Source organism: Podarcis tiliguerta, assembly GCF_965153285.1.
Source record: "Podarcis tiliguerta genome assembly, chromosome: 13".
NCBI lineage: Eukaryota > Metazoa > Chordata > Lepidosauria > Squamata > Lacertidae > Podarcis > Podarcis tiliguerta.
Genome location: NC_139546.1, coordinates 46,844,502 through 46,871,520, shown reverse-complemented (window position 1 = coordinate 46,871,520; position 27,019 = coordinate 46,844,502). Strand labels below are relative to the sequence as shown.

At 45.6% G+C, this 27,019-nt stretch overlaps 3 protein-coding genes and 1 long non-coding RNA gene across 13 annotated transcripts in view; 3 read left to right on the top strand and 1 right to left on the bottom strand.

Moving 5' to 3' along the window:
* Nucleotides 1-27,019, bottom strand: part of LOC310663080 (uncharacterized protein) — a 192,067-nt gene that overhangs the window by 35,550 nt on the left and 129,498 nt on the right. The window lies entirely within an intron of this gene.
* Nucleotides 6,702-10,264, top strand: LOC310663185 (uncharacterized protein). The gene is made up of 3 exons (XM_083410856.1): nt 6,702-6,789; nt 8,596-8,673; nt 9,906-10,264. Exons 1-3 carry the CDS (start codon nt 6,708-6,710, stop codon nt 10,190-10,192), a joined length of 447 nt encoding a protein of 148 aa, XP_083266982.1. The 5' UTR covers nt 6,702-6,707; the 3' UTR covers nt 10,193-10,264.
* LOC310663170 (uncharacterized protein) overlaps nt 16,370-27,019 on the top strand; it is a 110,491-nt gene continuing 99,841 nt past the window's right edge. Inside the window, exons 1-2 of one of the 2 annotated variants that reach the window (XM_083410832.1) lie at nt 16,370-16,491; nt 18,204-18,281. In XM_083410832.1, the coding sequence (XP_083266958.1) occupies nt 16,386-16,491; nt 18,204-18,281 (184 nt within the window). In that variant the 5' untranslated portion in view covers nt 16,370-16,385. The remainder of the gene's footprint in view (nt 16,492-18,203; nt 18,282-27,019) is intronic. The other variant, XM_083410833.1, reaches the window with a different exon arrangement.
* On the top strand, nt 18,289-19,853 carry LOC310663226. Its single transcript, XR_014504403.1, has 2 exons — nt 18,289-18,419; nt 19,462-19,853. It is a non-coding gene; the product is annotated as an uncharacterized lncRNA (long non-coding RNA).

Sequence of the window (27,019 nt, the reverse complement as noted above, 5' to 3'; positions counted from 1 at the left end):
TATATCTACTTCTCATTCATGATCTTGTGCCTTGCAGGTGCTATTATGATACCCCACACAGGACCATACCCATGTATTTTACATGTTTCCAATTAGTGTCATTTTTTTTTATTTGAGCCAGAACACAATTCTGCCATATTTGTGGGTGAGAAGATGGGAAGATTAGATTTCTGCAATTTTTTCAGCAGGAGGGAAATGCCAGTGCTGGACTAGTTTTAACCAGCCATGTCATTTATTTAAAACATTTTTATACTACTTTAACAGCCATAGCTGCTCCCTCCCTTGAATGAATTCTGGGAACTGTTGCTTGTGGAGCAAAGCAGGTGGCAAAAGCCATTGCCTGATTAACATTTTTGCAGACAATGGCACTGGCAGACCAGGAGATGGGGACAGGCAGAACAAGCCACTGCCAAGTCCTGAGACTTTCCCTTTGGTCTCTGGGTCCTCCATGCAGTTGGAACACCCAGCTCCGGAGATGGCAGCAAGGAGGCCCAGAACAGAACAGAACAGGGATAGAGACCACCGCCAGGGTGTGGGCCACCTGGAGGTCCTCAGGAAGGTCCAGCAGGGAGTCATAGACCTTTCACTGCATCTGGCTGGTGCTCTTGTAGACGCAGTTTATTCACAACTCCTGGCTCCTACCAACGTCTGTGTGTGTGTGTTGTGACATCAACCCCCCCATCTCAGTGACAGGTCGGTGCCCATGGGGATGAGGAGCCAAGTGACTCTTAAAGCGGACATGGGCAAATTGCAGCTACGCTTAAAGTGAAAGGTAGCTGCACGCCCACTGCCCCTTTAAGAGCAGCTTAAATCGGGACATCTCAGGGCAAAGGAAAAATCTGATTGTTTCCATGGCAGGCCCAGAAAATTTGAGGCAATTGAGGTATATGTATATTGGCAGTAGAGAGGGACGCGGGTGGCGCTGTGGGTTAAACCACAGAGCCTAGGACTTGCTGATCAGAAGGTCGGCAGTTCGAATCCCCACAACAGGGTGAGCTCCCATTGCTTGGTCCCTGCTCCTGCCAACCTAGCAGTTCGAAAGCACGTCAAAGTGCAAGTAGATAAATAGGTACCGCTCCGGCGGGAAGGTAAACGGCATTTCCGTGCGCTGCTCTGGTTCGCCAGAAGTGGCTTAGTCATGATGGCCACATGACCCGGAAGCTGTACACCGGCTCCCTTGGCCAGTAAAGCGAGATGAGCGCCGCAGCCCCAGAGTCGGCCACGACTGGACCTAATGGTCAGGGTCCCTTTACCTTTTATATTGGCAGTAAACCTTGGGGTTTACTGCCAAAATCTTTTTTACAAATGAGCTTAGTCACAAGGTGTTAATGAAGGAAGGATCCTCACACAAGGCAGCGGAGGTGGAAGGTCGGAGTGTTCCTTCTCCATTTTGCTAATTATGCATCTTGTCTGCTAAAGTTTGAGGAACAGGATTATGTATTTTGTGTTCTCCCGTTGTACTTTTTATTTTCCAAATTATTTCAAATCCAACCAAATTACTTTAATTTAATACAAATTCTTAAAATTAGGTTTCCTGCTCCTGTTGCAAACCTAAGTTGATCGTTTCCTCCCATATCTGCATCATTTCTTTTTAAGTGTCCAGTTGTCATCCGTCACTCTCCGTTACATCATTCTTGCAGCTGACCACGTTTCCTGAGCAGTGGGGTTCCTTCCAACTCTAAAACTCTATGATTCTATGAAAATAAAATATGCATGGGAAAGAGGGTCAGACAGAAAGAAAATCACAGAGGTGTTGAGAGGAACAGATGGCAGACAAAAGCAAATAACCTGTGGCATTTATTCATTTGTTGATTTTTAACCTATGGCATTTATTGATTTGTTGATTTTTAAATCATTTCTAAGCTGCTTTATATTAAAAAAAATCTTAAACAGTGTACTGTAAAGCAGTATCAGAAAAACCATAAAAAGAGTAACATAGTCATTCAAAAATTAAGAAGAATTACATCTATCTATCTATTTGTATTTCTGTCTGTCTATTTGAATATTTATGTTCCCTTAGATGCAATAGTGGTGTGCACTGTAGCTGGAATTTACCCTGAAGGTACGACATTTGAGTGGCTGACAGGTGGCCGAAATTAATGGTTGGATTTTAAATTCATTTCAGTGAGTCTACTCTGAGTAGGACTAGCATTGGAGGCAACCATATCTATATCTATATATGTTTGTGTAGTATAAATTGGCATAGCAGAAGGGGGCGGACAAGATCAGAAAGGAGCCAAAAGGGTAAGAAACGGTTTTTTAAAAGGCAGGAAAGAGTTAAGGGGGGAGAAGTGGACAGGTGGGAGGGGGCAAAGTGAGAGAGGACAAAATTAAGCCACGCAGGCAAATCCTGAAGTTGGGTTGAAAAGGTTGAAAAGAAAAAGGGTGGAGAGTTTCCTTGTTCTCTGGCTCTCGGCAAGCAACCTTGGGTGGGTCTCCCTAACTGGTGGCCTCCGCTAGCTCTACATGGGCGATTTGGTGGGTGGGGAAGGACACACACGCCTGCATGATCTAAGGAGGGTGAGAGGCACCCATTGCTTAAGGCAGTGGTTCTCAACCAGTGTGCCCTGGCACCCTGAGGTGCCTGGAATTGTGGTCAGGGGTGCCACGGGCAACACTGGCCGCTGTCCCTCTTTCCTTCCCTCCCCCCTATGATGTCCTCTCAGATTTCTGACTCTCAAAGTCGGGCACAGCTGTTTGTTGCAACCCTAATACAAGCGAAAGCTGCCCCTGGGGCTGGCCATTGGGTGCTGGTAGCCAGGAGGTGAGGCGGCCTTGAAGATGCTGGCCTCACTTTCACCTTTGGCCAGTTTCCGTTGGGCCACCAAGTCTTGGGAGGGTGTGTGGAAAAGGGTGAGAAGCTGCCAGCTCTGCAGGCAAGGGTGACATAAATGGGCTTCTGAGCCCCACACGGGTGCCGAAGAAAGAATGTAGTTGGTCAAGGGAGCCATGGACTCAAAAGAGTTGAAAACCTCTGGCTTAAAGAGAAGGCTCAAAGAAGGAGAGGGTGGATGTGTAGGGAAAGGGCGTGAGACACAGTGTCTCTTCATCTGTGGGGAGCAAACAGTTTGTTTTCTCTTTCTCTCTCCTCTTCTGCTTCCTTTAGCCAGCAACGGTGTGTAAAAAGTAAGCAAATGCTCATGTATTGATGCATTAATGGGAGTTTTTTCTGGGTATACGTAGGAATGTGTTGCATTTTTAAAGCATCCCGAGGCCCTTTGTTGATGCTGCAAACAGGGCGACTTCTCCGGAAATAAACGGCGCAGTACATTATTACTGACTTAAGTGCAAATTTAAGATACCAGAAAATGCAAAGGAAGACAATGTGCCTTGATTTTTATTACTCCCCTCATTACTTTCCTTTTTGTGAAGGGCTTGGAGAACAGGTTGAGGTTTTTAACTGCTGGTAAACCTGGTGTACATGCGAGACGTGTACCCTTTTCTTGCACATGCAAGTCTTGTGACCAGTGTCTGACGATCATTGTGACTTGGCATCTGGCCAAGAATGGGATGATCCTTGGTCTGTTCATTGCCTTTTGCTCTGCTGCATGCTAACTCTGCTAGATTGGTATCAAATATTAATAAAGAAATGTTTGTTTTGGAACCAAGGGACCTTTCCCTTCGGAATGACTATCCCAATTTTCTTTAGAGGACAAGATGCAGAATTAGCAAAACAGAGAAGGAACACTCTGACCTCACACCTCCGCTGCCTTGTGACTAGACTCATTTGTGAGAAAGGAATAACATACACGTCAACTGTCCTGAATTTTCTGAGGCTGCCTTGAAAGCAATTACCATATTTTTCGCTCTATAAGACGCACCAGATCACAAGACACACCTAGTTTTTGGAGGAGGAAAACAAGACAAAAATATTCTGAATCTCAGAAGCCAGAACAGCAAGAGGGATCGTTGCGCAGTGAAAGCAGCAAACCCTCTTGCTGTTCTGCCTTCTGTGATAGCTGTGCAGCCTGCATTCGCTCCATAAGATGCACACACATTTCCCTTTACCTTTTAGAAGAGAAAAAGTGAGTCTTATAGAGCAAAAAATACGGTAAATACAGAAACATAATAATAAGCAAAAGCAAAATAACAAAATGTGCACGGAAAGGCTGATTTGAAAAATTAATTTATGGGAATGGCAGTGTATTCAGCATCAAATGTTATTGATCAAAAGATAGATGGAGTATCGAGCCAACTTCTCTCAAGACATCAGTTGCTCAGTCTGAATCTCCTGCCCTTCCGCAGCAGGAAGCGCCAGTTCCCCATCATCCTGCCCCTGTGCTTCCCTTGCTCCTTAACCCTTTCCTGCCTTCTAATCCGAGGGGAAGGAGCAGCATCACCGCTGCTCTCAAAGGCAGAGCCTTTCAGACGCTCCCTCCCTCCTGGTTACCTAGCAAAGTTATCAGGGCTGTCTATTTCCCTCAACCTCCAACTGTGATACTTCTGAATCTGCTATTCTCCCTGTTACTGGGAATCTTGAAGGAAGGGGCCCCCAGTTCTTCTCTTCCTCCTCTGTTAAAGGCTGCTCTGTAGAATCATAGAATCATAGAATCATAGAGTTGGAAGAGACCACAAGGGCCATCGAGTCCAACCCATCTTGTATTTGTGCCTCTCATTTTTTTTGCCCAAGTGCAATACTTTACATTTCTCCCTGTTAAAATTCATCTTGTTTGTTTTGGCCCAGTTCTCTAATCTGTCAAGGTCATTTTGAAGTGTGATCCTGTCCTCTGGGGTGTTAGCCACCCCTCCCAGTTTGGTGTCATCTGCAAATTTGATCAGGATGCCCTTGAGTCCATCATCCAAGTCGTTGATAAAGATGTTGAATAAGACCGGGCCCAAGACAGAACCCTGTGGCACCCCACTAGTCACTCTTCTCCAGGATGAAGAGGAACCATTGATGAGCACACTTTGGGTCCGGTCAGTCAGCCAGTTACAAATCCACTGAGTGGTAGCATAGTCAAGACCGCATTTTACCAGCTTCTTTACAAGAATATCATGGGGCACCTTGTCAAATGCCTTGCTGAAATCAAGGTAGACTACATCCACTGCGTTCCCTTCATCTACCAGGCTTGTAATTCTGTCAAAAAATGAGATCAGGTTAGTCTGACATGACTTATTTTTCAGAAATCCATGCTGACTATTGGTGATCACAGCATTCCTTTCTAGGTGCTCACAGATTGTTTGCTTAATGATCTGCTCTGTCTGGGACTGTCTTTCTTCCTGGTCAGAGTCAGACCAGTCTGTGGCATCCAACGCTGGCCAGCCCATGACAGCTTTACAGCAATACACTGATGAATGAAGTATTTGGAAACGGGTGTTTCATGCTAGCTACTCCATGTTTTTGCTCATTAGCATATGTTGCTGAATACGCTACTATTCACATAAAATGAATTTTCAAGTCAGACTTTTTGTGCATGTTTTGTTTTGTTTTCGTTTTTTGCTTTATGGAAGCAATTAACCCATCATGGATTGTTCCTTAAGCTGTTATTAAGCTTGCAGCTACCTTTCACTTTGTAGCGTAGTTGCAATTTAGCCCAAGTCCCTTTGAAGAGCCACTTGGCTCCCCATCTTCCCTGGGAGCTAACTTGACATTGAGATTGGGAAGGGGGCTTGACATCATGAGGGTGTCACTGGTCATTGTCAGTGACCTACCCTGCATGAGGGGATATGGGGTGGGCTGCCTGCGTACAAATGTGTCTTGCGGGGCACCCCCATATCCCATTTACACTGAGGAGCCCCACCCTGGTCTTCTGTAGAGATTTGAAATGTCAGAGAATCTAAGAGATAATAATCAGCACTTCTGCCAAACTGCAAGCCTCCATGATTCTCTGGGGAGAAACCATGACATTTAAACCTTTGCAGGGATTGTAACCTGGATATAAAAGAGAGAGGAGTTAGAGTTATTGAGGAGGCTTACAGATTCATTTTTAGAGCAGTTTTTCAACCACTACTGATGAATGTGAATGTTACAAGACAGGGGCTCCTCTACTCCTTGGGGAACATGTGTCATTGAGAGGAGCAATAGTTCCTGACCAGAAAGCAGAATTCTGGGAAAGATTCTGGGAAAGCCTCATGTAGTTTCAGATAAGTAAGAAGACAGGCCCAAAAAACCAGTCTCCTTTCAGAATCCTTGAACGTTAAACAAGAAAGTGGTGGTGCCGGCTGCAGAGAGAACCAATTCCTTGCAAGTACAGAACGTACCTTACGTAGCACTGGTAAATGTGCCAGTTCCACATATAGGGGTGTTGTACATGAATAAGGGGCTCAGACAAACATTAGCCAATCGGTGCTCCCTCATCAAAAGGCAGCAGAGAATTAACGTCACAATGTTCCCTCTCCATTTTGCGAATTCTGCATCTTGTCCTCTAAAGAAGATCAGGGAAGAAGATTATATATTTTGTGTTCTCATATTGTACTTTGATGTTCTGAACTGCCTGTGATCTGCTAATGAAGGGTGGTATACAAATTAAATAATAACAATTAAGTAATGCAAATTAAATAATAACAGTAGGCGAAATTCCCCATAGCTATTAGGATTTCCCACAAACCCCAATTACACTCAAGATTCTGGAAGGACTTTCTGAGAACCTCATAGAATAGCCTCTTCTTGGATTGTCTGGGTGGAGCTACTGATGGGAAACAAAGTCTCCCAGGATGCTATATAAGCAGGCCTGGTGGCCCACATGCCATTCACACTGAATCCTAAAATGTGGGCCAAGATCTTCTTACCATTTGTGGGACTCCTTTGCGTGGCCAGCCTGTCACTGACTTCTTCCCAGGCTGCTACACGTGAGTTTGCGTCTCTTTCCCTCCTCTTTGTAGCTTTCTCATGCATGTACCTGAAATCTGAGCATCTGGAACCACCCTTAGAAACAGAGCAATAACAACCCTTGGATTCTCTTCCTCCAACTTTTCTGCTTATTTGCCAGCAGTAAATGGGATAGTCATTTCAAAGTCTTTCCAAAAATACCCTTTTATTAACATTTATAAGTGCCTGTTTCTGTGTGCTGCGATCTTTGTAGATTTAGGGGACGGAAGAGACATTCTTCTGATGGGGCAAAGAAGGCAGGGCTCTCACGAAGTATGTAGCTGAAATAATTTAGCTGATATTCCTGCATTACAGGAGGAGGTTCTATCAGGGAGGTTCTATCTATACAGAAACACAGCTATCATCAAGCCTTGACCGAAGAACCGGTACACTCCTATGTGGAATGGTCTTCCTCTTCCACCGAGCATGCAGCTTAGGGAGGGACATACATGAAACAGGAGGACACCTGCCTAGCCAGCCAGGTCAGCCAGATGAACCTTGGCGATCAATGGGGTGACAGATGTCTCAGTTGGATCACCCTCACATCCATCTTGAGACGTCTCCTGGGGCTCCCAAGTTCAATCATGTATGAGACAATGTGTGCAGAACTAGGAATACACACGGTGGAATATTGAGTGTGGGCTAGCACTATAAAATACGGGTTGCATTTCCATTTTTTTGGAAACCTTTGAGTCTACTCTCTGACCTACTTACGGACTCTGATAAATCCAGAAGTTCCAACTCTTACATAGGAAAATCAGATCTATTGGTATTCAAATCAGATCTTGAAACCCTTGTATAATTCGAGTGAGCAATATATTTATTGCAATAGTCAAAACACATTAAGGTACATTGGGGGGGGGGGAACAACATCAAGTCAGGTGTAAATAAAATTTGCTCCCCCGAGATAACAGGGTCACATATCTAAAAATTAATAATTTCTGTCCAACTCAGGATCTTTATCTTAGCCCGACTGAATGTTTTTCCTTCAGCTTTTGTCAAGGGCAGTATTTTAAACATCCCCAGAAATGATAGACATTGTGAATGTTCTTTGAATGTGCCAGACACTGTAGAACATATCCTTTTCTACTGTCCATTTTACAACCTGCTACGCAAACGCATGCTACCCCCCCCTTTATTGGGTAGTCTAACATCACAGCACAATGAAAATATCCGATTCTATCTGTCTGACATTAACCCGGAATTAACTGCAAGGGGGGCTGAGGTTTTGTTAATAGTATCTCTTGGAGTGCTAAATTGCACTATTTAGCAGGAAAAAATCCCAATGAAATTCCTCATGATTATATATTTTACATGGCTATTTATTTGTATATATTTTAAATGTTTATGATGCCCTATTTTTGTAATGCCTAGAAAGGCTTGGATGAAGCAAGTAAGTAAGCAAGCATTACAGGGGGTTGGACTAGATGAGCATTGGGGTCCCTTTCAATTCTAGAATTCTATGATTCCACGAAAGAGAATATGCATGGGAAAGAGGGTCAGAGAAAAGGAAAATCACAGGGCTGTAGAGAAGAACAGAAGGCAGACAAAAGCAAGACTGGAAGGACTGAGATGAAAAGCAGAGGTTTTAACCTATGGCATTTATTCATTTGCTGATTTTTAAATAATTTCTAAGCTGCTTAAATCTTAAACAGTGCACTAAGCAACATAAAAACTGTAAAGCAATATCAGAAAACCACAAAAACAGTAATATAAAGTCATTAAAAAGCCAGGAATTTCATCTGTCTGTCTGTCTGTCTGTCTGTCTATCTATTTTGTTCCCTTAGGTGCAATATTGGGGTGCACTGCCTCTGGCTCTGTCCCCGAAGGCATGGTGATTACGTGGGAGGAAGTTGGCCAATCAGGTAACACCTCCGGCATCATAAGTGCAAGTATTGGTAGCATATCATTAATCAGAGTTTCACTACAAGTCGTTTTGGTGAAGTTCGTCTGTCAAGTATCCCTCCCTGAGTCCGAAACAAAAGTCAATGAATCTGAAGGTAAAAACTCTCGACACAGTTGGGACTTAGTTTTCCTTTGAAAAGCATGGTTTGGGAGCGGGATGATTGTTTCCAGATTGCTTAAGATCCTCTCAGGGACTGACCATTTCCAGACTGCTTCCTCCTTAATTCAGAAATTCATTTCTGCTTTCCATTATGGCCTGTTGAGATAAGACTTTCCCCACCAGTTGCCATGATATCGGTGCCAGTATTGGCTAAAGACACAACTTGAAACTGCAATCAGTCTGGTGGAGGTCTGAACAGTAATTCTCCTCTTATCTCTGCAGAAAGCTTTTCACCGTTCTTGAACAATACTAAATGCATGTTTTTATCAGAAAGTAACAATGGGAGAAGGAAAGGAAAGAATGTGTACCCTGCAGGGGCCAAGGTGTCTCCCACAATAATTTCCAGCCCCATTAAAAACCATTCCCACCTCCAGCCCAAGGATCCTTCTAACCTTCATCTCCCTGTTGATCATGTTTACCCAGCATAGGGTGACCTAGATGAACAGATGGTGCCCTTCTATTGGAGGGAGATTTTTATATCCTTGCCCTGGTGGCCAAGTCCACACATTTAAGGAGCTCCCTACCTAGTTAGCTGCTGCAGAGATGGTATCATTGGATATGGGAAGGTTTTATCTATCCTTGGTTTTCAAACCCACCAATACCTTCTCTGGGAAGGCTGGGGTGCTTTTTGTGCTGGGCGGTTTCTTTATATATGTTGGGGGAAGGAGCTGTGTAAATATTCCTGGAATCTCCACTATCCCACCGTGTCCTCATTCAGCTCAAGGAAGCCCCATGTATGTGCCACAGGTCTTCCTACTCAGGTCCACACACACACACAAGAACTTCAGTTAAATCCCCTTTGCTCCTTTAAGCTTTCATTAAGGATTTACATCCTCTATCTACAGATTAAAAATGTTTGTCAGAGAATCCAGCAGAAAATAATCAGCACTAAATGGTGTCATAAATGTTGTCCATCAATTATGTCTAAACTTAATAGCTGTTGCCTCTTTCTCTCATACTTTCTCCAACCCAAAACTTAAAAAGACAAAGGGAACGGTCTCCATGAGAACCTCTATCGCGCCAACCATAAAGAAAGCAGCCTTCAGCGAGCACCGACAATCCTCACCGGCATGGTCATAGGGCTCAATGCAAGTGAAGTTTCTGTCCAGTGGGTGAAGAATGCCCTCCTCAAAGGTCACCGTGTGAATCCCCAAGACTTGAAGGGCAGCATCAAGGATTCCCTCTTGGCCCTCAGCCAGGTGGTAATCCCCTACTCTGACTGGAACAACGGCACTTCATACTCCTGTACGTTTACCCGCACAGCAGGCACCGTGGAGCCCACCCAGAAGCCTAAGGAGAAATCCCAGGGTGAAAAGTGATGTAAACCCCATCCTCAGCATCACCACCTCCTCAGCCTATCCCAGATTAAATAATTTCCATGTATCCATGTTTGGCCTAAGGCTGAATAAAAGTGATTGAGGTGATGGGTGGGTTCTGGAAAGAAGTGGGGAATAGATTAATCTCCCTCCAAAATCATGTTGAAGTTTGATTATTGTAGAAGCAAAGTGTGTTTAGCACATAACCATGAAGTTCACTGGGGGGGCTTTTGGCTAGTCACTGTCTCTTAGCCTATCCTTCCTCACCAGGGTTTAGACTCTCCCAGAGCACAGATTTTGTGTCTCCCCCCCCCCCCCGCAGAGCATGTCCTATAAAAGGAAAGGTGAGTGGAGTGACAACAATTCATTTTGCTGACCAGTGTCTTCTGCCTATTGATCATGTTTACCCAGCATCAGTTGACCTAGATGAACAGGTGGTGCAGTTCTGTTGGAGGCAGATTTTCATATCCTGGCCCTGGTGGTCTAGTCCACACGTTAAGGAGCTACGTAGCTAGCTGAGATTCCTGCTTTGCAGGGGGTTGGACTAGGTGACCCTTTGGACCCCTTCCATCTCAATAATTCCGCGATTCAAGGAAAAGAAAATATGCATGGGAAAGAGGGTCAGAGAGAAGGAAAATCACAGGGTTGTAGAGACGAACGGATGGCAGACAAAAGCAAGAAGTGAAGGACTGAGATGGAAAGGAGATGTTTTAATCCAAGGCATTTCTTCATTCAATGATTTTCAAAGTACAATAAAAAATCAAACATTAAAAACCTCCCTAAACAGGGATGCCTTCAAATGTCTTTGAAAAGTCAGATAGTTGTTTATTTCCTTGACATCTGATGGGAGGGCGTTCCACAGGGCGGGCGCCACTACTGAGAAGGCCCTCTGTCTATATCCCTCACTGAGCGTCAGCATGTGAACACCCGAGTATTGAAGGACAGCAGCAAGGTTTCCCTCTTGGCCTTCAGCCAGGTGATAGTTTCCTACTCTGACTGAATCAATGACACCATGAAGCTCACCCAGAGGCCTGAGGAGAATTCCCAGAGTGAAAAATGATGCACGCCCCTTCCCCAGCATCTCTCTGACTCTGTCCCCGAAGGCATGATGATTATGAGACTGGCAGGTGGCCAATCAGGTAACACCTCCGGCATCATAAGTGCAAACACTGGTAGCACAGCATACCTCAGCCTTGCACTACTAGTCGTTTTGCAGGTGGGAGGGGGCAAAGAGAGAGAGGACAAAGTTAAGCCACGCAGGCAAATCCTGAAGTTGGGTTGAAAAGAAAAAGGGTGGAGAGCTTCCTTGTTCTCTGGCTCTCGACAAGCAACCTTGGGTGGGTCTCCCTAACTGGTGACCTCCGCTGGCTCTACATGGGCGATTTGGTGGGTGGGGGAGGACACACACGCCTGCTTGGTCTAAGGAGGGTGAGAGGCACCCATTGCTTAAGGCAGTGGTTCTCAACCAGTGTGCCCTGGCATCCTGAGGTGCCTTGAATTGTGGTCAGGGGTGCCGCAGGCAACACTGGCCTCTGTCCCTCTTTCCTTCCCTCCCCCCTATGATGTCCTCTCACATTTCTGACTCTCAAAGTCGGGCACAGATGTTTGTTGCAAACCTAATAAAAGTGAAAGCTGGCTCTGGGGCTGGCCATTGGGTGCTGGTTGCCAGGAGGTGAGGCGGCCTTGAAGTAAGCAAGCAAGCGGGCGAGGAGCCAAGCCGGCCAGTCTGCCAGCCATTGCTGTTGGGAATGGACAGACAAGTGGGAAGCTGGGCAGGGAGGCAGGCACCATGCTGGCTTTTATTGTGCTTGCTGTATGCAATGCCTGCCTGGAAGCTGAGTGCCCAGTCCTGAAGGGGAGCCTTTCTTCCATGCAGGCCCGGCAGGGCCCACTGCTGCCATTGCTGCTCCCTGGGCAAGATGCTGGCTTCACTTTCACCCTTAGCCAGTCTCCGTTGGGCCTCCAAGTCTGGGGACATCTTCTTCCCAGGCCCCTGTGTGGCTGTGTGAGGAGGCGCCTCTCTTTAGGGCAGGAAGGGGGCAGCTCTGAGACCAGGAGCGGCAGGGGTGGCCTTTCAGGTGCTATTGAACTATATATTCCATTTTCATTGATGGGCCATTGGTTATGCTGGCTGGGCTACGTTGGAAATGAGTGTGCAACAAGGGTTACTGGAGGTGAAATAAGGGTGGTTGTTTATTTTGTTGGGGAGGGTAACATGATTAAATTTGAAAAACCCTTGCTGATGACTTAAAAAAAAATCCTGTCCCTGGGAAATTTAAGAGGTTTGTCTCACATTATTGTTTGAGATCCAAGGTATGGCTGTACTAGGTGTTGGAACGGCAGGTGTGGTGTTTGCAAGCTGCCCCATAGGCCCCTAATTAGCCACTGCAAGAAAAGCATGGAGGAACAGATGGGCTGCTGGCTGATCCAAAACATTATTCTTATGTTCTTATCCTTTCTTTAAGGGTGTTCTGGGTCTGAGCCCAACCAGTAATTTACTGACGTGTTGTGGTCATGGTGCTCCACATCATAGTGCTCCAAACCTATCTGGTATTAGCTAGTGATAGAGGAAGCATAATGTGACAGAGTTCAGTCACAATGTCCTCACTAGACCACCACTGGCAAACGGTAAAGTGGAGGAGGAAATCACTGAAGCAAATAAGGCAGGCAGAATTTATTGAAAAAAATCAGGAGGATAAGAATGTGTGGCAGCTCCGTATCAACACAGTGCCCGGTTGGGTCATGACTACCATATTTCGGGATGGGACAGAAAGAGCAGGGGATAAAGTTTTTTTTCTTGTTCTCCCCCTCTAAAACAAGGTGCGTTCGGTCGCCTTCAGTGAAGGTAACCCAAAGCCTCCGGAGCGCGGCGGGAATTCCCACTGCGCTCTGGAGGCTTCAAGCAGCTACCTTGGAAGCTTGCAGAGCGACAGGGGGCGGTGTGCATAAAATGAATTTTCAAGTCAGACCTTTTATGCACTTTCCCCCCTTTTCTTTATGGAAGCAATTAATTCATCACGGATTCTTCCTTAAGCTGGTCTTTAAGAGGCAATGGGCTTGCAGCTACCTTTCACTTTGTAGCGTAGCTGCAATTTAGCCCACATCCCTTTGAAGAGTCACTTGGCTCCCCATCTTCCCTGGGCGCTAACTTGACATTGAGATTGGGAAGGGGGTTTGACATCATGAGGGTGTCACTGGCCATACACTGAAAGATTGTCAGTGAACTACCCTGCATGAGGGGATACGGGATGGGCTGCCTGCGTACACATGTGTCTTGCGGGGCACCCCCATATCCCATTTACACTGAGGAGCCCTAGTTCCCCCGGCTGGGGGGCTGGGAGGGATACACGGCCAACGCCTAAGCCAAGTTCTTCCTATATTTGAAAGGTTAATAAAGTTGTGGCCAAATTTCCATTCCATAACACGTTGTCATGAGTCATTATTCCTTTCTGGTTGTCCCTGGGGGCTGGGAAGGTCGCCACCTGGTCACGCAATGTTTACCCAGCCTAGGGAGACTTAGATGAACAGGTGGTGCACGTCTATTGGAGGCAGATTTTTATATCCTTGCCTTGGTGGCCCATTCCACACATTTAAGGAGCTACCTAGGTAACTGTGCAGAGGTTATGGGATATGGTGTGGGATGTAATACATCAGTACAGTCAATTACAACATGCTTTGCTTCCTAGAGTGGACACTGTCAGGCGCGTGTTTAACTTCCTGTTCCCTCTGTGACTCAGCAGATGGGCCTGATTCTATAAAAGGGCAAGTCACGCAGTCATCTTGTCTCAGTTAACTCTCAGTTCATTCTCACAGCCATTTTGTTGTCTGCTGGCTCTCAGCCAGCAGCACTTGGGCCCATCCTCACAAAGGATGTAAGCCACATTCTATGTTTGCAACCTGAAGCTTAAAGCCTGCCTTCTAGGATGTGTACTGTGACCAACTACTGAGTAAACTTATTGTTATACTTTTAAAGACAGACTTGTGAGTCTTTATTGTATTTTAAGAGGGAGAAAAGGGGACACCAGGAATAATCCATCTAGGCAAGTCAGATTGGATTAGTCATCTTGTAGAGATTCAAACAAATCTACTGAAATATACACAAGGTCGAGTGTGGATTTCATGCTCTTTATTCAGCTCATATAGGCGAGGAATGGAAGTTCCCCCCAAACGTCTGCTTTATATACATTATTTACACAATTTGCCCCATGTTATTGGCTAATTCTAGGATTCTCCTGTAGGCCAATCAGGTTGTGGATTCACTTCCACCTGGAGTTGGGTTGGGTGGCTCCTGTGGACCAATCAGACTACTGCATTCTGGATCCTATTGTTCTAGGACCAATCAGACTGCTGCATAATGGGTCCTATTGTTCTAGGACCAATCAGACTGCTGCATTTTGGATCCTAATCAACTAAGTACATAACATCTACCAACTAGCTTCCGTGAATATAGAGGGGATTTGCTCTGCTACATCACTCACTATCATAAGTGAAGGAAGGATACTACTTAACAAATATTTCCTTGCCTATTACAGTGGTACCTCGGGCTAAGTGCTTAATTTGTTCTGGAGGTCTGTACTTAACCTGAAACTATTAGCACCACTTTAGCTGATGGGGCCTCCTGCTGCTGCTGCGCCGTGGCTGCCCGATTTCTATTCTCATCCTGAAGCAAAGTTCTTAACCTGAGGTAATATTTCTGGGTTAGCGGAGTCTGTAACCTGAAGCGTATGTAACCCGAGGTACCACTGTCTCCTAAAGATCCCCACAAGGGGGATGTTTCTAGCTCTCCTTGGTTTCAAACCCAGCCTGTGCGGCAACCTGAACATGCCAATACCTTCTCTGGAAAGGCTGGGATGCTGGGTGCCTTCCATATAATGTTGGGAAATGGACGCTTGCCCCTTCCTCCGAGTGGGTGGCTGTTGCAGATCCTTGTGCTTGGTCGCCGTCTACAAGCAGCCAGAACACAGATGGTCAGGTAGCCATCTAAGAGTTCCCCTTGACACCTGAGGAGCTGGCAGGATAAGAGGCCTGCTTGGGTGAGAGGGGATGCTTTGCTGCTGAAAGGGAACTAGTAGCCCACCTGCCAGGGCAGCCACTGAGACATAAAAGGCAGCAACACCTTCTGCCCTCAATAATTTTTTCTAGAACCTCCGCTATCTGACTGTGTCCTCATCCAGCTCAAGTAAGCCTAACGGGCCACAGATTTTCCTACTTGGGGCCACACGCGCAATGACCCCCGGTCTTCTGTAGAGATTTGAAATGTCAGTGAATCTAAGAGATAATAATCAGCACTCCTGCCAAACTGCAAGCCTCCATGATTCTCTGGGGAGAAACCATGACATTTAAACCTTTGCAGGGATTGTAACCTGGATATAAAAGAGAGAGGAGTTAGAGTTATTGAGGAGGCTTACAGATTCATTTTTAAAGCAGTTTTTCTACCACTACTGATGAATGTGAATGTTACAAGACAGGGGCTCCTCTACTCTTTGGGGAACATGTGTCATTGAGAGGAGCAATATTTCCTGACCAGAAAGCAGAATGCAGGTAGATTCTGGGAAAGCCTCATGTAGTTTCAGATAATATGATCAACGAGTTAATAATAATAATAATAATAATAATAAATTTTATTCATATCCCGCCTTCCCCAGCCGAAGCTGGGCTCAGGGCGGCTAACAACAATTAGATAATCAAACAATCAAATAAGCCAACATTCTGAAAACATTCCATTATAAAAATTAATTAAAATCAAATTAATGGCAACCGTTAAGCAAAATTCTGTGCAGGTTGCTAGAGGAGGGAGTCAGGCTGGGCCCTGACCAAAGGCCTGGTGGAACAACTCTGTCTTGCAGGCCCTGCGGAAAGATGTCAGGTCCCGCAGGGCCCTAGTCTCTTGTGACAGAGCGTTCCACTGGTAATAGTGCCAGTTCCACATATAGGGATGTTGTACATGAATAAAGGGCTTTTGTGATGTCATGTTGTACTTTAATGTTCTGAACTGCCTGTGATCTGCTAATGAAGGGTGGTATACAGATTTAATAATAACAATTAAATTATCTCAATTACACTCAAGCTTCTGGAAGGACTTTCTGAGAACCTCACAGAATAGCCTCTTCTTGGATTTTCTGGGTGGAGCTACTGATGGGAACGATATCTCACCAAAGTAGCTCAGGATGCTATATAAGCAGGCCTGGTGGCCCGCATGCCATTCACACTGAATCCTAAAATGTGGGCCAAGATCTTCTTACCATTTGTGGGACTCCTTTGCGGGGCCAGCCTGCCACTGACTTCTTCTCAGGCTGCTCCAGGTGAGTTTGCTTCTCTTTCCTTCCTCTTTGCAGCCTTCTCATGCATGTACCTGAAATCTGGTCATCTGGAACCACCCTTAGAAACAGAGCAATAACAACCCTTGGATTCTCTTCCTCCAACTTTTCTGCTTATTTGCCAGCAGTAAACGGGATATACCTGTTTCTGTGTGCTGAGATCTTTGTAGATTTAGGGGACAGAAGAGACATTCTTCTGATAGGGGCAAAGAAGGCAGGGCTCTCACAAACTATGCAGCTGAAATAATTTAGCTGAGATTCCTGCATTACAGGGGGAGGTTCAATCAGGGAGGTTTTTCTATGCAGGGAGCGCAGCTATCATCAAGGCTTGACCGAAGAACGGTACACTCCATCTACCAGGGATGGTCTTCCTCTTCCACCGAGCGTGCAGCTTCGGGAGGGACGCACATGAAACAGGGGGACACCTTCCTAGCCCGCCAGGTCAGTCAGATCAGCCCTGGCGTTCAATGGGGTGACAGATGTCTCAGTCGGATCACCCTCACATCCGTCTTGTGACGTCTCCTGGGGCTCCCAAGTTCAATCATGTATGAGACAATGTGTGCAGAACTAGGTATACACACGGTGGAATATTGTGTGTGGGCTAGCACCATAAAATACTGGCTGAATTTCCATTTTGTTGCCAGCCTTTGAGTCTACTCTTTGACCTACTTACGGACTCTGATAAATCCAGAAGTTCCAACTCTTACATAGGAAAATCAGATCTCTTGATATTCAAATCAGATCTTGAAACCCTTGTATAAGTCCAGTGAGCAATATATTTATTGCAATAGTCAAAGCACATTAAGGTACATTGGGGGGGGGGGGGACAATATCAAGTCAGCTGTAAATAAAATTTGCTGCCCCAAGATAACAGGGACACATATCTCAAAAATAATAATTTCTGTCCAAAGCAGGACCTTTATCTTAGCCCGACTGAATGTTTTTCCTTCAGCTTTTGTCAAGGGCAGATTTTTAAACATCCACAGAAATGATAGACATTGTGCATGTTATTTGAATGTGGTGGACACTGTAGAACATATTCTTTTCTACTGTCCATCTTACAACCTGCTATGCAAACACATGCTACCTCCCTTTTTTGGGTAGTGTAACATCACGGCACAATGAAAATACCCGATTAACCCGGAATTAACTGCAAGGGGGGCTGAGGTTTTGTGAATAGTATCTCTTGAATTGCTAAATGGCACTATTTAGCAGGAAGAAATCCCAATGAAGTTCCTCATCATTATATATTTTACATGCCTGCTTATTTGTATATATTGTAAATGTTTTAGGATGCCCTATATTTGTAATGCCTAGAAAGGTTTGCATGAAGTAAGTAAGTAAGCATTACAGGGGGTTGGACTAGATGAGCATTGGGGTCCCTTTCAATTCTTGAATTCTATGATTCCACGAAAGAGAATATGCAAGGGAAAGAGGATCAGAGAAAAGAAAAATCACAGGGGTGTAGAGAAGAACAAATGGCAGACAAAAGCAAGACTGGAAGGAGTGAGATGAAAAGCAGAGGTTTTAACCTATGGCATTTATAAATTTGCTCATTTTTAAATCTGCTGAAATCTTAAACAGTGCACTAAGCAACATAAAAACTGTAAAGCAATATCAGAAAAACCATAAAAACAGTAATATATAGTCATTAAAAAACCAGGAATTTCATCTGTCTATCTATTTTGTTCCTTTAGGTGCAATATTGCTGTGCACTCTCTCTGGCTCTGTCCCCGAAGGCATGATGATTATGTGGCAGGCAGGTGGCCAATCAGGTAACACCTCCGGCATCATAAGTGCACGCATTCTTCCCGCATTATACCTCAGCCTTTCAGGACTAGACGTTGGGCTGCTAGAGTTCCTCTGTTCAGTATCCATCCCTGGGTCCCAAACAAAAGTCAATGAACCTGCAGGTAAAAACTCTCGACATAGTTGAGACTTAGTTTTCCTTTGAAAAGCATGGTTTGGGAGCGGGATGATTGTTTCCAGATTGCTTAAGATCCTCTCAAGGACTGACCATTTCAAGACTGCTTCCTCCTTAATTCAGAAATTCGTTTCTGCTTTCCATTATGGCCTGTTGAGATAAGACTTTCCCCACCAGTTGCCATGATATCGGTGCCAGTATTGGCTAAAGACACAACTTGAAACTGCAATCAGTCCGGTGGAGGTCTGAACAGTAATTCTCCTCTTATCTCTGCAGAAAGGTTTTCACCGTTCTTGAACAATACTAAATGCATGTTTTTATCAGAAAGTAACAATGGGAGAAGGAAAGGAAAGAATGTGTACCCTGCAAGGGCCAAGGTGTCTCCCACAATAATTTCCAGCCCCATTAAAAACCATTCCCACCCCCAGCCAAGGATCCTTCTAACCTTCATCTGCCTGTTGATAATGTTTACCCTGCATAGGGTGACCTAGATGAATAGATGGTGCCCTTCTATTGGAGGGAGATTTTTATATCCTTGCCCTGGTGGCCAAGTCCACACATTTAAGGAGCTCCCTACCTAGTTAGCTGCTGCAGAGATGGTATCATTGGATATGGGAAGGTTTTATCTATCCTTGGTTTTCAAACCCACCAATACCTTCTCTGGGAAGGCTGGGGTGCTTTTTGTGCTGGGTGCTTTCTTTATATAGGTTGCGGAAATTAGCTGTGTAAATATTCCTGGAATCTCCACTATCCCACCTTGTCCTCATCCAATTCAAGGAAGCCCCATGTAAGTGCCACAAATCTTCCTACTGAGGTCCACACACAAGAACTTCAGTTAAATCCCCTTTGCTCCTTAAAGCTTTCATTAAGGATTTACACCCTCTATCTACAGATTAAAAATGTTTGTCAGAGAATCCAGCAGAAAATAATCAGCACTAAATGGTGTCATAAATGTTGTCCATCAGTTATGTCTAAAATTAATAGCTCTTGCCTCTCTCTATCTCTCATACTTTCCCCTGCCAACCATAAAGAAAGCAGCCTTCAGCGAGCACAGACAATCCTCACCGGCATGGTCATTGGGCTCAATGCAAGTGAAGTTTCTGTCCAGTGGGTGAAGAATGCCCTCCTTGAAGGTCGCCATGTGAATCCCCGAGTCTTGAAGGGCAGCATCAAGGATTCCCTCTTGGCCTTCAGCCAGGTGGTTGTCCCCTACTCTGACTGGAACAACGGCACTTCATACTCCTGTATGTTTACCCGCACAGCAGGCACCGTGGAGCCCACCCAGAGGCCTGAGGAGAAATCCCAGGGTGAAAAGTGATGCAAACCCCACCCTCAGCATCACAACCTCTTCAGCCTATCCCAGATTAAATAATTTCCATGTATCCATGTTTTGCCTAAGGCTGAATAAAAGTGAGCAAACTCACAGATATCTCTTGATGTGATCACTTGACTGAGGTGGTGGGTGGGTTCTGGAAAGAAGCGGGGAATGGTTTAATCTCCCTGCAAAATCGTGTTGAAGTTTGATTATTGTAGAAGCAAAGTGTGTTTAGCACATAACCATGAAGTTCACTGGGGGGGGGGGGCTTTTGGCTAGTCACTGTCTCTTAGCCTATCCTTCCTCACCAGGTTTAGACTCTCCCCGAGCACAGATTTTGTGTCTCCCCCCCCCCCCCGCAGAGCATGTCCTATAAAAGGAAAGGTGAGTGGAGTGACAACAATTCATTTTGCTGACCAGTGTCTTCTGCCTATTGATCATGTTTACCCAGCATCAGTTGACCTAGATGAACAGGTGGTGCAGTTCTGTCGGAGGCAGATTTTCATATCCTTGCCCTCGTGGTCCAGTCCACACATTAAGGAGCTACGTAGCTAGCTGAGATGACTGCTTTGCAGGGGGTTGGAATAGGTGACCCTTTGGACCCCTTCCAACTCATTAATTCCACGATTCAAGGAAAAGAAAATATGCATGGGAAAGAGGATCAGAGAGAAGGAAAATCACAGGGTTGTAGAGACAAACGGATGGCAGACAAAAGCAAGAAGTGAAGGACTGAGATGGAAAGGAGATGTTTTAATCCAAGGCATCTCTTCATTCAATGATTTTCAAATCTTTTCTAAGCTGCTTTATATTTAAAAATAACACACTTAAGGAGTGCAAAAAGACAATGTGCCGCATGCCGTGAAGCATGTATGAAAAATGCAGAAGGTAGGCAAACCCTTCAGAATAACCCTGTCAAGAATTCCTGTGTTCATCAGAATGTCATCATAGCCCTTTCTAGATGGTCCTGCTTGTCCTTCTTTCAAGACCACCATTTCCTAAATGCTGCCTGTCCATCAGGTATGTCTAACTCTAATAACTGTTGCCTCTTCTTTTGTCTCATACTAACCCCCACCGGAAACTTAAAAAGTCAAGGTGAATGGTCCCCATGCCAATTTCTATTGCACTGCGAAGAAACCAGCCTTCAGAAAGGACAGACAATTCTCACCGGCTTGGTCACAGGGCTCAATACAAGTGAAGTTTCTGTTCAGTGGATTAATAATAATAATAATAATTTATACCCCACCCATCAGGCTGGGCTTCCTCAGCCATTCTGGGCAGCTCCCAACAGAATTAAAAGTACAATAAAACATCAAACATTAAAAACCTCCCTAAACAGGGATGCCTTCAAATGTCTTTGAAAGGTCAGATAGTTGTTTATTTCCTTGACATCTGATGGGAGGGCGTTCCACAGGGCGGGCGCCACTACTGAGAAGGCCCTCTGTCTATATCCCTCACTGAGCGTCAGCATGTGAACACCCGAGTATTGAAGGACAGCAGCAAGGTTTTCCTCTTGGCCTTCAGCCAGGTGATAGTTTCCTACGCTGACTGAATCAATGACACCATGAAGCTCACACAGAGGCCTGAGGAGAATTCCCAGAGTGAAAAATGATGCACGCCCCTTCCCCAGCATCTCTCTGACTCTGTCCCCGAAGGCATGATGATTATGAGACTGGCAGGTGGCCAATCAGGTAACATCTCCGGCATCATAAGTGCACACACTGGTAGCACAGCATACCTCAGCCTTGCACAACTAGTCGTTTCGCAGGTGGGAGGGGGCAAAGAGAGAGAGGACAAAGTTAAGCCACGCAGGCAAATCTGAAGTTGGGTTGAAAAGAAAAAGGGTGGAGAGCTTCCTTCTTCTCTGGCTCTCGGCAAGCAACCTTGGGTGGGTCTCCCTAACCGGTGGCCTCCGCTTGCTCTACATGGGCAATTTGGTGGGTGGGGAAGGTCTAATGAGGGTGACAGGCACCCATTGCTTAAGGCAGTGGTTCTCAACCAGTGTGCCCTGGCATCCTGAGGTGCCTGGAATTGTGGTCAGGGGTGCCGTGGGCAACACTGGCCTCTGTCCCTCTTCCTTCCCTTCTGCCTATGATGTTCTCTCACATTTCTGACTCTCAAAGGCTTGCACAGCTATTTGTTGCAACCCTAATACAAGTGAAAGCTGCCTCTGGGGCTGGCCATTGGGTGCTCGTAGCCAGGAGTTGAGGCGGCCTTGAAGTAAGCAAGCAAGCGGGCGAGGAGCCAATCCGGCCAGTCTGCCAGCCATTGCTTTTTGGGAATGGACAGACAAGTAGGAAGCTGGGCAGGGAGGCAGGCACCATGCTGGCCTTTATTGTGCTTGCTGTATGCAATGCCTTTCTTCCATGCAGGCCCGGCAGGGTCCACTGCTGCCATTGCTGCTCCCTGGGTAAGATGCTGGCTTCACTTTCACCCTTGGCCAGTCTCCGTTGGGCCTCCAAGTCTGGGGGCATCTTCTTCCCAGGCCCCTGTGGGGCTGTGTGAGGAGGCGCCTCTCTTTAGGGCAGGAAGGGGGCAGCTCTGAGACCAGTGCCCGGTTGGGTCATGACTACCATAGAATCATAGAATCATAGAATCATAGAGTTGGAAGAGACCACAAGGGTCATCGAGTCCAACCCCCTGCCAAGCAGGAAACACCATCAGAGCACTCCTGACATATGGTTGTCAAGCCTCTGCTTAAAGACCTCCAAAGAACGAGACTCAACCACACTCCTTGGCAGCAAATTCCACTGTCGAACAGCTCTTACTGTCAGGAAGTTCTTCCTAATGTTTAGGTGGAATCTTCTTTCTTGTAGTTTGGATCCATTGCTCTGTGTCCGCTTCTCTGGAGCAGCAGAAAACAGCCTTTCTCCCTCCTCTATGTGACATCCTTTTATATATTTGAACATGGCTATCATATCACCCCTTAACCTCCTCTTCTCCAGGCTAAACATGCCCAGCTCCCTTAGCCGTTCCTCATAAGGCATCGTTTCCAGGCCTTTGACCATTTTGGTTGCCCTCCTCTGGACACGTTCCAGTTTGTCAGTGTCCTTCTTGAACTGTGGTGCCCAGAACTGGACACAGTACTCCAGGTGAGGTCTGACCAGAGCAGAATACAGTGGCACTATTACTTCCCTTGATCTAGATGCTATACTCCTATTGATGCAGCCCAGAATTGCATTGGCTTTTTTAGCTGCCGCGTCACACTGTTGGCTCATGTCAAGTTTGTGGTCAACCAAGACTCCTAGATCCTTTTCACATGTACTGCTCTCAAGCCAGGTGTCACCCATCTTGTATTTGTGCCTCTCATTTTTTTTGCCCAAGTGCAATACTTTACATTTCTCCCTGTTAAAATTCATCTTGTTTGTTTTGGCCCAGTTCTCTAATCTGTCAAGGTCGTTTTGAAGTGTGATCCTGTCCTCTGGGGTGTTAGCCACCCCTCCTAGTTTGGTGTCATCTGCAAATTTGATCAGGATGCCCTTGAGTCCATCATCCAAGTCGTTGATAAAGATGTTGAATAAGACCGGGCCCAAGACAGAACCCTGTGGCACCCCACTAGTCACTCTTCTCCAGGATGAAGAGGAACCATTGATGAGCACCCTTTGGGTCCGGTCAGTCAGCCAGTTACAAATCCACTGAGTGGTAGCATAGTCAAGACCGCATTTTACCAGCTTCTTTACAAGAATATCATGGGGCACTTGTCAAATGCCTTGCTGAAATCAAGGTAGACTACATCCACTGCGTTCCCTTCATCTACCAGGCTTGTAATTCTGTCAAAAAATGAGATCAGGTTAGTCTGACATGACTTATTTTTCAGAAATCCATGCTGACTATTGGTGATCACAGCATTCCTTTCTAGGTGCTCACAGATTGTTTGCTTAATGATCTGCTCCAGAATCTTCCCTGGTATTGATGTCAGACTGACTGGGCGGTAATTATTTGGGTCCTCTCTTTTCCCCTTTTTGAAAATAGGGACAACATTTGCCCTCCTCCAGTCTGCCGGGACTTCGCCTGTTCTCCAGGAATTCTCAAAGATGATTGCCAGTGGTTCTGAGATCACATCTGCCAGTTCTTTTAATACTCTTGGATGCAGTTCATCTGGCCCTGGAGACTTGAATACATCTAAACTAGCCAAGTATTCTTGTACTATCTCCTTAGTTATTCTGGGCTGTGTTTTCTCTGCTGAATCATTTGCTCCAAATTATTCAGGTCGGGCATTGTTTTCTTTATCGGAGAAGACTGAGGCAAAGAAGGCATTGAGGAGTTCAGCCCTTTCTGTGTCCCCTGTTTGCATTTCACCATCTTCTCCTCTGAGTGACCCCACTGTTTCTTTGTTCTTCCTTTTGCTACGAACATACCCATAAAAGCCTTTTTTGTTGCTTTTAACCTCTCTAGCAAGCCTGAGTTCATTCTGTGCTTTAGCTTTTCTGACTTTGTGTCTACACGTGCTGGCTATTTGTTTGAATTCCTCTTTGGTGGTTTCCCCTCTTTTCCATTTTTTGTACACATCCTTTTTTAATCTTATCTCAGTTAAAAGTTCTTTAGATAGCCACCCTGGCTTCTTTAGGCACCTTCCATGTTTCCGTCTCATTGGTATTGCCTGAAGTTGTGCTTTTACTATCTCCCTCTTAACAAACTCCCAGCCATCATGAACTCCCTTTCCTTTTAGTATTACTGTCCATGGGATCTCACCCAGCAGTTCCCTAAGTTTTATGAAGTCGGCTTTCTTAAAGTCAAGAAATTGAGTCCTAGTATGCTTGGCTGCTCCTTTCCGCTGTATAGTAAACTTCAGAAGAGCATGATCACTTGTGCCTAATGATCCTTCCACTTCTACCCCATTAACCAGGTCATCAACATTGGTTAGGACCAGATCTGAAATGGCTGTTCCTCTTGTTGCTTCTCCCACTTTCTGGACAATGAAGTTGTCTGCAAGGCCAGTGAGGAATCTGTTTGACCTTATGCTCTTGGCTGAGTTTGACATCCAACAAATATCCGGGTAATTGAAGTCCCCCATTACTACTATCTCCCTTCCTTTTGCATGCTTGGCCATCTGTTCCAGGAAGGCATCATCTATGTCCTCCGTTTGGCTTGGGGATCTATAGTAAACTCCCACAATGAGGTCACTGTTATTCTTCTCTCCCTTAATTTTGACCCAAATGCTCTCACTTTGGCTTTGAGGTTCTAAATCTTGGATCTCTTCACAGGTATACACATCCCTGACATATAACGCCACTCCTCCTCCTTTCTTGCCTGGTCTGTTTCTCTGAAATAGATTGTATCCCTCCATTTTTACATTCCAGTCGTGGGACTTATCCCACCAGGTTTCAGTGATGCCTATTATGTCATATTTAGTTTGCTGTACCAAGAGCTCAAGCTCATCTTGTTTATTCCCCATGCTTTGTGCATTAGTGTACAGACATTGAAGTCCATTAGTCATTCCCCCGTGTCTCTTATTTAAGGATTTTTTCCTCCCACCACTAGGTCTGCTTGCTGTTTGCTCCATTTGGTCTATGACATTTGGATGATCATCTTCATCAATTGATAGACTCCTACCTTCAGGAGCACTGTCTCCCTCCCCCACATTAGTCAGTTTAAAGCCCTCCTGATGAGGTTTCTGAGTTTTGGGGCAAAAACATTCCTCCCAACCGTTGTGAGGTGCAGCCCATCGCTTCCCAGAAGTCCATCTTCAAGAATATTTCGGGATGGGACAGAAAGAGCAGGGGATAAAGTTTTTTTTCTTGTTCTCCCTCTCTAAAACAAGGTGCATTCAGTCGCCTTCAGTGAAGGCAACCCGAAGCCTCCGGAGCGTGGCGGGAGTCCCCGCTGCGCTCTGGAGGCTTCAAGCAGCTACCTTGGAAGCTTGCAGAGTGACAGGGGGCGGTGTGCATAAAATGAATTTTCAATCAGACCTTTTATGCACTTTCCCCCCTTTTCTTTATGGAAGCAATTAACCCATCATGGATTGTTCCTTAAGCTGGTTTTAAAGAGGCAATGGGCTTGCAGCTACCTTTCACTTTGTAGCATAGCTGCAATTTAGCCCATGTCCCTTTGAAGAGTCACTTGGCTCCCCATCTTCCCTGGGAGCTAACTTGACATTGAGATTGGGAAGGGGGCTTGACATCATGAGGGTGTCACTGGCCATACACTGAAAGATTGTCAGTGAACTACCCTGCATGAGGGATATGGGGTGGGCTGCCTGCGTACACACGTGTTTGGCGGGGCACCCCCATGTGCCATTTACGCTGAGGAGCCCTAGTTCCCCCGGCTGGGGGGCTGGGAGGGATACACGCCCAATGCCTAAGCCAAGGTCTTCCTATATTTGAAAGGTTAATAAAGTTGTGGCCGAATTTCCATTCCATAACACGTTGTCATGAGTCATTATTCCTTTCTGGTTGTCCCTGGGAAGGTCACCACCTGGTCACGCAATGTTTACCCAGCCTAGAGTGACTTAGATGAACAGGTGGTGCACGTCTATTGGAGGCAGATTTTTATATCCTTGCCTTGGTGGCCCATTCCACACATTGAAGGAGCTACCTAGGTAACTGTGCAGAGGTTATGGGATATGGTGTGGGATGTAATACATCAGTACAGTCAATTACAACATGCTTTGCTTCCTAGAGTGGACACTGTCAGGCGGGTGTTTAACTTCCTGTTCCCCCTGTAAGTGACTCAGCAGATGGGCATGATTCTATAAAAGGGCAAGTCATCTTGTCTCAGCTAACTCTCAGTTCATTCTCGCAACCATTTTGTTGTCTGCTGGCTCTCAGCCAGCAGCACTTGGGCCCATCCTCACAAAGGATGTAAGCCACATTCTGTGTTTGCAACCTGAAGCTTAAAGCCTGCCTTCTAGGATGTGTTCTGTGACCAACTTGTGAGTAAACTTATTGTTATACTTTTAAAGACAGACTTGTGAGTCTTCATTGTATTTTAAGAGGGAGAAAAGGGGACACCAGGAATAATCCATCTAGGCAAGTCAGATTGGATTAGTCATCTTGTAGAGATTCAAACAAATCTACTGAAATATACTCGAGGTCGAGTGTGGATTTCATGCTCTTTATTCAGCTCATATAGGCGAGGAATGGAAGTTCCCCCCAAACGTCTGCTTTATATACATTATTTACACTATTTGCCCCATGTTATTGGCTAATTCTAGGATTCTCCTGTAGGCCAATCAGGTTGTGGATTCACTTTCACCTGGAGTTGGGTTGGGTGGCTCCTGTGGTCCAATCAGACTACTGCATTCTGGATCCTATTGTTCTAGGACCAATCAGACTGCT

Excerpts from the sequence above, each read along its gene's own strand:
- LOC310663185 (XM_083410856.1), top strand. The coding sequence starts at position 6,708 with ATGTGGGCCAAGATCTTCTTACCATTTGTGGGACTCCTTTGCGTGGCC. Across the intron at positions 6,790-8,595 it reads TTCTTCCCAGGCTGCTACAC|GTGCAATATTGGGGTGCACT; the intron begins GTGAGTTTGCGT and ends TTGTTCCCTTAG. Across the intron at positions 8,674-9,905 it reads GGAGGAAGTTGGCCAATCAG|AAAGCAGCCTTCAGCGAGCA; the intron begins GTAACACCTCCG and ends CCAACCATAAAG.